Source organism: Symphalangus syndactylus, chromosome 24 (assembly GCF_028878055.3).
Source record: "Symphalangus syndactylus isolate Jambi chromosome 24, NHGRI_mSymSyn1-v2.1_pri, whole genome shotgun sequence".
Classification (NCBI taxonomy): Eukaryota; Metazoa; Chordata; class Mammalia; order Primates; family Hylobatidae; genus Symphalangus; species Symphalangus syndactylus.
In genome coordinates this window covers 38763632-38776789 of record NC_072446.2, presented here as the reverse complement: position 1 = coordinate 38776789, position 13158 = coordinate 38763632, and the positions used below count along the sequence as shown (strand labels likewise).

General features: G+C 48.8%; 1 protein-coding gene and 1 pseudogene across 6 annotated transcripts in view; one reads left to right on the top strand and one right to left on the bottom strand.

Moving 5' to 3' along the window:
• ZNF341 (zinc finger protein 341) overlaps positions 1-13158 on the top strand; it is a 62360-nt gene that overhangs the window by 17341 nt on the left and 31861 nt on the right. For 5 of the 6 annotated variants that reach the window (XM_055266454.2, XM_055266459.2, XM_055266460.2 and 2 more), the window contains 4 exons: positions 520-669; positions 5084-5335; positions 9060-9255; positions 10603-10693. In XM_055266454.2, the coding sequence (XP_055122429.1) occupies positions 520-669; positions 5084-5335; positions 9060-9255; positions 10603-10693 (689 nt within the window). The remainder of the gene's footprint in view (positions 1-519; positions 670-5083; positions 5336-9059; positions 9256-10602; positions 10694-13158) is intronic. The other variant, XM_055266456.2, reaches the window with a different exon arrangement.
• LOC129474789 (large ribosomal subunit protein eL31-like) lies at positions 4069-4458 on the bottom strand (annotated as a pseudogene).

Here is a 13158-nt window from a genome sequence, read left to right as displayed (position 1 = left end):
ATAGGGTATGTACTTTGCAGAGAGATGTGAGTTATTCTCCTCATTTGTTTTTTCTTTCTTTCCGTTTTTGTTTGTTTGTTTTTAGAGACAGAGTCTCTAAAACCACACCAGCTGCGTGCAAAACCACACCGGCTAATTTTTATATTTTTCTTGTAGAGACAGGATTTCACCATGTTGCCCAGGCTGGTCTTGAACTCCTGGGTTCAAGTGATTCACCTGCCTCGCCTCCCAAAATGCTGGGATTACAGTTGTGAGCCACCATGCCCAGTCTTATCCTCTTCATTCGGTAGATTATTAAATGGAGGCACAGAGAGGTAGAGTGACTTGCCCAGGGTCACACAGCAGGGTGCAGCAGAGGTAGAAATGGAATCCAGGTCTGTGGGATTCCAGAACCTGGATCTTTTGTGCCATGCCCTCGGCTTACTTACAGAGCCTGACATGTCCACGCACGCACACATGCACACATGTGCACACACACACTCTGTCTCTCTCACTCATTCTCTCTCTCCCACTGTCCAGATCTCCACATACATCACAGTGCCCCCGTCCCCACTGATCCAGACCCTGGTGCAGGGGAACATCTTGGTGAGCGATGATGTGCTCATGTCTGCCATGTCGGCCTTCACATCCCTGGACCAGCCCATGCCCCAGGGACCCCCACCTGTGCAGGTAAGAAGGTGTGGGCTTCTCACAGGGTCTTGATTCCAGACCTTTACGTTAACTCCTGCAGATTCAGAATCTTGTAGAATAAAGGGGGCCTGGCCCCAGCTCTCCCTGTTGCTGAGGGAGGCTATCAGCTTTCCCTTGTTCCCCATGCTATAGGTGGGGAAGCTGCTACGTCTAGGTGGGGACCCAGAACATGTGGGGCTTTGTCAATACAGTGCAGCTATTTTGACTTTTTTTTTTTTTTTGAGATGTAGCCTCACTTTGTTTTTTTTTTTTTTTTTGAGACGGAGTCTCGCTCTGTTGCCCAGGCTGGAGCGCAGTGGCGCAATCTCGGCTCACTGCAAGCTCTGCCTCCCGGGTTCACACCATTCTCCTGCCTCAGCCTCCCGAGTAGCTGGGACTACAGGCGCCCGCCACTACACCCGGCTAATTTTTTCTTTTTTAGTAGAGACGGGGTTTCACCGTAGTCTCGATCTCCTGACCTCGTGATCCGCCCACCTCGGCCTCCCAAAGTGCTAGGATTACAGGTGTGAGCCACCGCGCCCGGCCAAGGAGTCTCACTTTGTTGCCCAGGCTGGAGTGCAGTGGCATGATCTTGGCTGCAACCTCTGCCTCCTGGGTTCAAGTGATTCTTCTGCCTCAGCCTCCTGAGTAGCTGGGATTACAGGCATGTGCCACCACAGCCAGCTAATTTTTTTTTGTATTTTTAGTAGAGACAGGTTTTCTCCATATTGGTCAGGCTGATCACGAACTCCTGACCTCAGGTGAGCCCCCTACCTCGGCCTCGCAGAGTGCTAGGATTACAGGCGTGAGCCACTGTGCCCAGCCAATTTTTGTATTTTTAGTGGAGACGGGGTTTCACCATGTTGGCCAGGCTTGTCTCAAACTCCTGACCTCAGGTGATCCTCCCACCTTGGCCTCCCAAAGTGCTGGGATTACAGGATTACAGGCGTGAGCCACTGCACCCAGCCTGACTTTTGTTTTTGTTTTTGTTCTTTTTTTTTTTTTTTTTGAGACAGAGTCTTGCCCTGTTGCCCAGGCTGAAGTACAGTGGTGCGATCTTGGCTCCCTGCAACGTCCACCTCCCATGTTCAAGCAATTCTCCTGCCTCAACCTCCTGAGTAGCTGGGATTACAGGTGTGCGCCACCACGCCCAGCTGATTTTTGTATTTTTAGTAGAGATGGGGTTTCACTGTGTTGGTCAGGCTGGTCTCAAACTCATGACCTCAGGTGATCCACCTGCCTTGGCCCAAAGTGCTGGGATTACAGGTGTGAGCCACCACACCTGGCCTTGTTTTTATTCTTAACAAGTGTCCCATGTCCATTAGAAAAATAGAAAATGCACAGTAGCTCCCTGGGGATTTAAAAAAAAAATCTGTAGAGATGACGGTCTCCCTTTGTTGTCCAGGCTGATCTTGAACTCCTGGGCTCAAGGGATCCTCCAGTGTTGGCCTCCCAAAGTGCTGGAATTATAGATGCGAGCTACTGCACCTGTCCAGGATTTTTCAATACAAAAGGATCTGTGGCCAAAGGAGCCTAAGGTGGAGGTGTTTTACTTCTCCCCTTGCTCTGTCCCTGGATTCTTCCTGCCATATAGAAATCCTTTTGATTTTCTCAACCGAGACTTTTCTTTTTCCCAAACATATTTTACTGTGGAACCCAAGGAATACAATGAAGAAGAGGACCCCATGTCCTTTATGAAATGCTGACCAGCATCATGTTTTTATTTTTGAGACAGCGTCTCGCTCAGGTCACTCAGGCTGGAGTACAGTGGTAGGATCATAGCTCACTGTAACCTCAAACTCCAGGGCTCAAGCAATCCTCCCTGCTCAGCCTCCTGAGGAGCTGGGACTACATACATGGTGCCAACATACTTGGCTAATTTAAAAAAAAAATTTTTTTTTTTTTTTTTTTTTGAGATGGAGTCTCGCTTTTGTCGCCTAGGCTGGAGTACAGTGGCACCATCTTGGCTCACTGCAACCTCTGCATCCCGGGTTCAAGCGATTCTCCTGTCTCAGCCTCCTGAGTAGCTGGGATTACAGGTGCCCACCACCATGTCTGGCTAAGTTTTGTACTTTCAGTAAAGACGAGGTTTTGCCATGTTGGCCAGGCTGGTCTTGAACTCCTGACCTCAGGTGATCTGCCCACCTTGGCCTCCCTAAGTGCTGGGATTACAGGCGTGAGCCACCGTGCCTGGCCTAAAAAAAATTTTTTTTAGAGACAGAATCTTGCTATGTCACCCAGGCTGGTCTTGAACTCCTGGGCTCAAGCGATCCTCCTTCCTCTGCCTCCCAAAGTGCTGGGATTACAGGTGTGAGCCACTGCACCCAGCAGTACCATCATTTTAACAACTGCAAAGGATTCCGCCATATGGATAGGCCATCTTCTGTTTAGCCAAGTTTCTATGTATAGACATGTAGGTCATTGCTGTTTTTTGCTGTCATGAAAATGGCTGGAGTCACCATCCATACACAGACATCTTTGTCCACCTGCTTGATTTTTTTTGTAGCATGAATTTCTAGAAGTTACTGACTGCATTTCACGACTACCCACACATTCATGATTCTCTCGAAAGACTCACGGGACTCAGAGGTGGTTGTACTCATGGCTGTGGTTTATTACAGCAAAGGAACATAGCAAGATCAGCAAGGGAAAAAGACACATCAGGTGGAACCTGGAGGAATCCAGAGTTCTCTGTCTTGGGGAGGAGGGGAGAGGTTGCACAAAACATACTTCTTCCTGCAGCAGTGAAGTGTAGCAACATGGGTGCCGTGTTTCTGCCCAGGGAAACACACTTCAGACTCCAAAGCCAGGGTTTTTTTTTTTTTTTTTTTCTGAGACAGGGTCTCACTTCAACTGCCCTGGCTGGAGTGCAGTGGTGCAATTTCGGTTCACTGCAACCTCCACCTCCCTGGGCTCAGGTGATTCTCCCACCTCAGCCTCCCAAGTAGCTGGGACTATAGGTGTGCACCACTATGCCTGGCTAATGTTTTTATATTTTTAGTAGAGATGGGGTTTTGCCATGTTGCCCAGGCTGGTCTCGAACTCCTGGACTCCACCCGCCGCAGCCTCCCAAAGTGTTGAGATTACAGGCGTTGGCCACTGCACCAAGCCCAAGGCCAGGGTTTCTGTTAGGGATTGGTCATGTAGGTGACCAGCCACCATGACCAAAATTCCAGACTCCCAGAAGAAAAGGAAGTATTCACCATGAATCACATATTTTGTCCAAACAGTCTATGTAATCTGGTACAATAGAACAGTGCCCCAGGTGGGCAAAACAAGCCTTATCAACAAATGAGGTGTCCCACAAACCAGGTTCTCAGATCCCAGTCACAAGCTAGTGCTGCAAGCAAGCCCCCACTTTTTTTTTTTTTCAATTTTATAACTTTATTTGAGGTATTTGACGATCAGCGATTAGTTCTCATCCACATTGACTGTCTGTAGATTTTTGGAAGTGGTAACAGGTACATAGGTAACCAAAGTATAGAGCTTATTTGGTGAATCTTCATCCTCATTACGTTTTCTGGACAACCACACACGGATGCGGTATGGGACATTCTTTATTCCTTTGGCTCAGACAGCTTTGTTGAGCCTGGTATCAATGCATACATCTGGAGTTCCCATCTCCTTCATGGCAAGTTTCCGAATCTCTTTGAGTGCCTGAGAAGCACGCTTCTTGAAGCCCACTCCGTGGATGCACTTGTGAATGTCGATGGTGTATTCTCGGGTCACCACCTCGCTGATGGCAGAATGACCCTTTTTCTTCTTGACACCCTTCTTTGTGGGAGCCATTCTGCTGGGTCCAAGTTGTAAAGGGAAGCCCTTCTTAAGATACCAACATTAGGCTGCTATATTAACTCTTTTCTGCATGAATGAGGTCATTTTTGCCTACTTTATTTATTTACTTTTTTTTGAGACGGAGTCTTGCTCTGTCGTGCAGGCTAAAGTGCAGTGGTGCGATCTCCGCTCAGTGCCAGCTCCGTCTCCCAGGTTCATACCATTCTCCTGCCTCAGCCTCCCAAGTAGCTGGGACTACAGGCCCCCGCCACCACGCCTGGCTAATTTTTTGTATTTTTAGTAGAGATGGGGTTTCACCGTTAGCCAAGATGGTCTCGATCTCCTGACGTCGTGATCCACCCGCCTCAGCCTCCCAAAGAGCTGGGATTACAGGCGTGAGCCACCGCACCCGGCCATTTTTGCCTACTTTCATAGGGAAAAGGGATAGCAGCACCAAGCTGAGGCTTCCTTCGAATTCTCCCATGACTTTGTTTCCCCAACCTCTCTTAGCCCTTCTCCTGAGCTGCCTGGTGAGTAGCTGTTCTTTCTACTTGACTGGCTAAAGCAAATGTCCTTCTTTCCCGATAAATAAGACAACTGGTATCAAGAGGCTGTAACACTTTTTCTTTTCTGATTTCAGAGCAGCCTGAACATGCATTCCGTGCCCAGCTACCTCACCCAGCCTCCACCCCCTCCTCCACCTCCTCCACCACTGCCCCCACCGCCACCACCTCAGCCCCCACCACCTCCACCCCAGAGCCTGGGCCCCCCTGGGCGTCCCAACCCTAGTGGGAATGGTGTGGTGGAGGTGTACAGTGCTGCCGCGCCCCTGCCTGGGAGTGGAACGGTGGAGATCCAGGCGCTGGGGCTGCAGCCCTACCCACCCCTGGAGGTGAGCAGAGGGGGCAGGGTGGAAGAAGACACTGGTCATGGACATCATGGCCAACCCGGACCCATCCTGAGCACCAGCTGTGTGCCAGGCACTGTGCTGGGGATAGCATGAAAACCAGACCTGGTCCTGGCCTTCATGGGGTGTACCATATCACGGGGAAGAAGGACTTTAATCAAAGCATCACACCCACAGATGTAAGATGCAAGCCATGAGAAGGTAGAATGGAGTACAGGTTGTAGCAGAAATATAAGCTGCCTGAAGGCAATGCTCAGAACAGTCAGAGAATGCCTACCTTTTCGGGCAAAAAAAAGAAAAATGATTCAAAAAAATTATCTGCCTGAGTGTCTCTCACAGTTTTTAATAAGCTAGGTGTATCAGTTAGCTATTGCTGGGTAAGAAATATCCATCAGGCATCAGTGGCATATAGCCAAAGTGTTTATTGTTCACGTGTTTACAGTGGTCAGCTGGGCAACTGCGGGTCTTGGCTGGGCTCACTCATATGTCTGAACCTTGGCTGGCTGTCAGCTGCTGTAGGATGGCCTGGGCTGGGACAAGTGGCGTGACTCAGCTCTGTTCTGCGTGACTCTCATCCTCCGCTAGGTTCTCATGGCCATGGTGGAGGTGCAAAAATGCAGACAGAAATGCCCAAGGCCTTTTGAGGTTTAGGCTTGTAAGAACACAGAATCACTTCTACTGGCCAAAGCAGATCACAAGGCCAGCTTAGGTAGCGCAGGTAGGGAAATAGATGCCACCTCTTGATGGGAGGAACTGCAAAGTCACACTGCAAAGGCATGGGTACAGGGAGGGGCAAAGAATTGGTGCCATAATACAATCAATGTACCATACTAATTCCCTGCCAGTGAGCTCTAAGTTACAGGCTGTCTACTTGAAATGCACTGAGTTCATAGAACCTTCCAAGACACCAGTGCTAGAGGATATGGTTATGACAGAAACAACCCACCTGCACTAGAAATCACACTAACTCAGACTCACCATAGAATCCAGCCACAGACATGCCCTGTCAGGTAGTCTCTTTATGGAAAGAGAGCCCAGACCAGTGGGAAGATCCCACCACAAGGCATTCACATGATGTTCTGAGGGGCTGCGAGGGGATTTGCCCTAGCCTGGGAGCATAGAACAAACTTCTCTAGGGAATTTATTGCATTGAGAAAAAGTTAAGTTAGTGGGATGCTGAGATAATGCTGGTGGCTGGTAGTAGTCAGAGGGGACCAGCCCAGAGAGGACCAGCACAGAAGGAGCTGCTGCTGTTGATTTTCCATGTAGATGAGAGTATTTGAGGGCAGGGTCTGAGTCTTATTAGACTTTGCATCCTTAGCACCTAGCAGAGTACTCCTAGAGTAGATATCTTACATTGGACTGTCTGACCTCAGTCCGCACTCCTCTAAAATGGGAACTCTCCTGAAAAGCTGTTGAGGATAATAAGAGCCTATGCCAGTGGCAGTCACATTAATTACTCAGTACTGCCTTGAGTGATGGCTGAATTTATTCACGTGACAAGTATTTATTTATTTATTTGAGACAGAGTTTCACTCTGTCGCCCAGGCTGGAGTGCAGTGGTGTGATCTTGGCTGACTGCAACCTCCACCTCTCAGGTTCAAGCAATTCTCGTGCCTCAGGCTCCCAAGTAGCTGGTATTACAGGTGTGAGCTACCACGCCCAGCTAATTTTTTTGTATTTTTAGTAGAAACGGGCTTCATCATGATGGCCAGGCTGGTCTCGAACTCCTGGCTGGCCTCAGGTGATCTGCCTGCCTTGGCCTCCCAAAGTGCTGGGATTACAGGCATGAGCCACCGCACCCGGCCCAACAAGTATTTATTGAGTGCTGTATTGGTTAGGGTTTGGTCAGGAAAATAGAAACCAGGCAAGGTATTTCTCCAGAGGGATTTTTTTTTTTTTTTTCTAAATTAGAGATGGGGTCTCACTTTAGCCCAGGTTGGTCTCCATCTCCTGGCCTCAAGTGATCCTCTCACCTCAGCCTCCCAGAATGCTGGGATTACAGGCATGAGCCACCACACCCGCCCAGATTTTATCATTTTTTTTTTTTTTACTTTTTTTTCAGCTTTGTCTGATTTTATTTCTCCAACTGTAGCTTTCTATTTATTTGTATTTGTCTGAAATATTTTTTCAACTTTGGGCTTTTTGCTGAGTTGAATTCTTTTTTTTTTTTTTTTTTTTGAGACAGTGTCTTGCTCTGTCGCCCAAGCTGGAGTGCAGTGGCATGATCACGGCTCACCACATTCTCGATCTCCCAGGCTCAGGTGATTCTCCTACCTCAGCCTCCTGAGTAACTGGGATTACAGGCATGCACCACTTTGCCCATCTAATTTTTTTAATGTTTTGTGGAGATGAGATCTCCCTATGTTGCCCAGGCTAGTCTCAAACTCTTCTGCTCAAGTGATCTTCCTTCCTCGGCCTCCCAAAGTGCTGGAATTGCAGGCATGAGCCATTGTGCCTGGCTAGAGATTTTGGATAGGGCACCTCAGGAAGACCAATGGATGATGAATAGGCCAGGCACAGTGGCTCACGCCTGTAATCCCTGCACTTTGGGAGCCCGAGGTGGGTGGATCACTTAAGCTCAGGAGTTTGAGTCCAGCTTGGGCAACATGGTGAAATCTTGTCTCTACAAAGTACACAAAAATTAGCTGGGTGTGGTGGTGTGTGCCTGTTATCCCAGCTATTTAGTGGGGTGAGGCGGGAGGGTTGCTTGAGCCTGGGAGGTCAAGGCTGCAGTGAGCCAAGATCACATGATTGCATTCCAGCCTGGGCAATAGAGCAAGAAAAATCTGAATGCCTCAGAATTCATTTGGTAATTTCTTGTGGCTTCAGTTCTCAGTGAAGAGAAGCCTGCTACTCTGGCATTGGGTAGTGTCAGTCAGGAAGTGGAGCAGCTGGGGGAGCACAGACCCCTCTGACTTCCTGGTTCTCTCTTTTTTTTTTTTTTTTTGAGACAGAGTCTCACTCCATCACCCAGGCTGGAGTGCAGTGGCGCGATCTCAGCCCACCGCAACCTCCACCTCCCAGGCTCAAGTGATTCTCGTGCCTTAGTCTCCTGAGTAGCTGGGATTACAGGCACACACCACCATGCCTGGCTAATTTTTGTATTTTTAGTAGAGACGGGGTTTCACCATGTTGGCCAGGCTGGTCTCAAACTCCTGACCTTAGGTGATCTGCCCACCTTGGTCTCCCAAAGTGCTGAGATTACAGGTGCGAGCCACCATGTCCAGCCACCTAGTTCTTTTATGCTAGCAAAGTACCACTGATAAGAATAGACATGGCAAATAATAACAGCTAATGTGTATTGCGTGCTCACTCTGTGCCAGTCACTGTTCTAAGCCCTTAATATGTTACTTCATTTAATCTTCACAGTAACTGCATGAGAGGGATACTATGATGAGTCCCATTTCACAGATGTGGAAACTGAGACAGAAATTAAAAAGATGCCTAAGGTCACTTCGGTGCTAAGTGGAAGAGTCAAGATTTGAACCCAGGCAGCCTGGCTCCATAGGTGTTCTGGCCTCCTGGCTTCATGAAGTTCTAAGGGGGCTTGGGAGTGGCTTGGGTGACCGGGCCAGGTGGAGGGGCTGTGATGGTGATGTAGGGGAGAGTGGCTGAGGTCAACCAGGGAGGCAGGGAGAGTGCCCCTGGCTGGGAGCTCTTCCCGTCCCCTGGCAGGGCTTTTTCCCTGACTGTGTTGTCCTTCTAGGTGCCAAACCAGTGTGTGGAGCCTCCAGTATATCCCACCCCCACAGTGTACAGCCCTGGCAAACAGGGATTCAAACCCAAAGGACCAAACCCCGCTGCCCCCATGACCAGCGCCACCGGGGGCACAGTGGCCACCTTTGACTCTCCACCAATGCTGAAGACCCGACGGGCTAAAGGTGCCAGGGGACTCCCGGAAGGTGGGCCCCCAGCCTGCCATGGGCATCTTTCCTCAACATTGGCCAATCCACAAGCTGCTTGGTTCTGGTCTTCCCTTTTATGGTAGTTCAAGTTTGGTTGCATGTAATAGAAAATTCAAAATAGCAATGACTTCAAAATGATAGAACTTTCTTTCTCTCATGTGTAAGTCAAGGCCAAAGCCAGACAATCTGGGGATCACATGACTGCATGGGCACCAGGCATCCTCGTTTCTTCTGTCTTTCTGTTTCCACCACCTCCAGAACATGGTATCAGTTATCCTGGTGCCTCATTGTCTAAGATGGCTGCTGGAGCTCCAGTCATCACTTTAATATTCCAGGCAGTAAGAAGAAGGGAAAGAGAAGGATAAAAGGGGCTTCTCCCAGCTTCTAGAAGTTCTGTTTGATATTTTTGCTCATATCTCATTGATGAAAACTTAGTCACATGGCCATACCTAGCTGCAAGAGAAGCTGGGAAATGTCTGTTTTGGCTAGGGACATTGATATTCCCATTATGGGATTTGTGAGGAGTGAAGAAGGAGAGAGTGGATATTAGGCAAGCAGTAGTATCTGCCATCCTAATGCAGATGCTAAGTATGGGGTGGGAGGTGGTGTCAGGGCAGGCAGCAGATGGAGAGGATAGAAACTGAAAAATTTTCAGCAGCTTTCCAGTCAACTAATTCTCCCCTTCCTTCCTTCCACAATGATGTATTGAGCATCTGTGTGCCAGGCCCCGTGTCAGGCACTGGAATCTGGTCTCTTGGTCTATGATTCCTTCTGCCTTCAGTTTAATGGAAGAGACAGACAGGGAATAAATAAATAAATATTTCTGGGTTGCTCCAGGAAGGAGGTTAATGGGTCTTATGATTGTGAATAACTAGGGAGAGGCTGGAAAATGATTCTACCTATTCATGTGGGTATCTGTGGGACAAGCATTCCAGGCAAGGGGGAACAGCAGGTGCAAAGGCCCGGAGGCAGGAACATGCTTGAAGTCTTTTAAGGTTAGCAAGGTTAGCTAGGAGTCCACTGCAGCTGGATGGAGAGAATGATGAGGTTGTCAGGAGTGAGGGGATACAGAGCGCTGTGGGCCATGGCAAAGAGGGTGGATTTGATTGTGGGGCAGAGGGGAGGCTTTGAAGGATTCGTCTTGCTTTCCCAGCTGGAGCATGTCCTGGGCGTTCCTCTCCGGGCCCTGTGAAGCTCTCCCATGTCTCCTCCCTGGCCTGTGCATGGGCATAGACTTCCCTGGGGTACACATTGTCTGGCTCAGATACAGTAGCCAGAGGCTGCCCTTGGTACCCTGAGCTGCACCCCTAGCCTCATTGTCCCCTCCTTCCACTTGTCTTTCAGCTGCAGGGAAGCCAAAGGCCCAGAAACTCAAGTGCTCATACTGTGACAAGTCATTCACCAAAAACTTTGACCTGCAGCAGCACATCCGAAGGTACACATGCGTGGCGAGGCAGGTGGCTCCTGGGCAGGTGTGGCTGGGACCATCTGTGCTGGAAACGAGACTCCCTTCTCAGCCCCTGGCCTGTGGGGTGACCCAGGCTGCACTTTCGTGTTCAGGCTGTAGTCCAGGTCGGGTGGTTTTCCCTCTTCTATCTCAGGGGCTGTGGGAGGGACCTGTGAAAGCTGTGGGACCTGCCCATAGAGACTGGGAAGGTCAGGGATGGGCCGTGTAGGGGAAGAAAAGCACTGAACCCAGAGGGGCTTCACAGATGTGTTAGTGCTGTCTCAGGCCTCCCCTCTGCAGAACAGGCTGGCCTACCAGGGCTGCCATCCTCTGCAAATAAGACTCTGTGAGCTCTCTGCTCACTCCAGACTAACCATGCAGCAATCCCTTCTGGGCCTTGGTTTTTCCATCTGTGGAAGGGGAGGGTGGGCTTGTTCAGCATTTCTCACGCAGTGAGATGCACTGGTACATGAGATGATTTTTTTTTTTTTTTTTTTTTGAGACTGAGTTTCACTCTTGTTTCCCAGGCTGGAGTGCAATGGTGCGATCTCGGCTCACTGCAACCTCTGACTCCTGGGTTCATGTGATTCCACTGCCTCAGCCTCCCGAGTAGCTGGGATTACAGGCATGCACCACCACGCCCGGCTAATTTTGTATTTTTAGTAGAGATGGGGTTTCTCCATGTTGGTCAGGCTGGTCTCGAACTCCCAACCTCAGGTGATCCACCCGCCTCGGCCTCCCAAAGTGCTGGAACTACAGGTGTGAGCCACTGCGCCCGGCTGATGAGATGATTTTTGGTGGTTCATGGATATGGGGTTGAAAAGTTCTGAAAAATGTAGTGGGAAAATTATTCCCTTTGCAATTTCAGTCCTTAGGGAGTCATAGAGAAAACCTCAGTTTGGTATAATTTGGTCTTTAACACCTTTGGTATACATGCTCATCTCTTATAACAGAAGGAGAGAGAGAGAGAGAGGGAGAGAGAGACAGAGAGAGAGAGAACAAACCTCACATTCCAGCCATGGCTGGCAACAGCTTCTATCTAGACCAGGGTTTTTCAGCTTTGGCACTACTGACATTTTGGATCTGGGGTCACATCATTCTTTCCTGTAGGGAGCTGACCTGCACATCGTGAAATGTTTAGGAGCATCCCTGGCCTCTATTAGATGCTAGTAGTACTGCAGCTACAGCTGTGACAATCAAAAATGCCAAATGTCCCCTGGAGGGCAAAACTGGCTTCAGTTGAGAACTGGTCTACACGAGTGCTGTCGCTGTCCAGTAGAACTTTCTGTAGCGATAGAAATGCTCGAATTGGGCTGGGTGCGGTGGCTCATGCCTGTAATCCTAGCACTTTGGGAGGCTGAGGTGGGTGGATCACTTGAGGTCAGGGGTTCAAGACCACCCTGGCCAACATGGTGAAACCCCGTCTCTACTAAAAATACAAAAATTAGTTGGGCATGGTGGTGGGTGCTTGTAGTCCCAGCTACTCTGGAGGCTGAGACAGGAGAATCCCTTGAGCCCAGGAGGCAGAGATTGCAGTGAGCCGAGATCGTGCCAGTGCACTCCAGCCTGGGTGACAGAGTGAGACTCTGTCTCAAAAATAACAAAAAAGAAATGCTCAAACTGGTGCTGTCCAATATGGTAGCTACTGACTATACATGGCTGTTGAGCACTTGGAATGTGGCTAGTGAGACTGAGAAACTGAATTTTGTATTTTATTTTATTTTAATGAATTTAATTTTTTTTTCTTTTTTGAGACAGGGTCTTGCTCTGTTGCCCAGGCTGAAATGCAGTGGTGCAATCTCGGCTCACTGCAGCCTCAACCTCCCAGGCTCAAGCAATCCTCCTACCTCAGCCTCCTAAGTAGCTGAGACCACAGGCTCGCTCCACCACACACCTACCTAATTTTTGCATTTTTTGTAGAAACAGGGTTTCGTCATGTTGCCCAGGCTGGTCTTGAACTCCTGAGCTCAAGCGATTCTCCTGTCTCAGCTTTCCAAAGTGCTGGGATTACAGGTGTGAGCCACCATGCCGGGCTTGAACTTAAATTTAAATAGACCCATATGGCTTATGTCTACCTCATGGGACAGTATAGCTCTAGATCTTGCATTTTTTTTTTTTTTTGTTGGTTACTTTATGACAAGTGGTTTTCCACATAGAATAACAAAAGGGAGCTTTTTTAAAAGATTATTTTATTTTCATTTATTTTATTTTTAGAGACAAGGTCTCACTCTGTCATCCAGGCTGGAGTGCAGTGGCATGATCATAGCTCATTGTAACCTCCAACTGCTGGGCTTAAGTGATCCTTCCACCTCAGATTCCCAAAGTGCTAGAATTACATATGTGAGCCATAAAATTATTTTAAGTTTTAAAAAAGTGAGTTGATTTGAAGAAAAATGTTAAACTGTGGTACAAGTGCTATGCTGTGAAAACTCGAATGTTTTCTCCTTCAAATG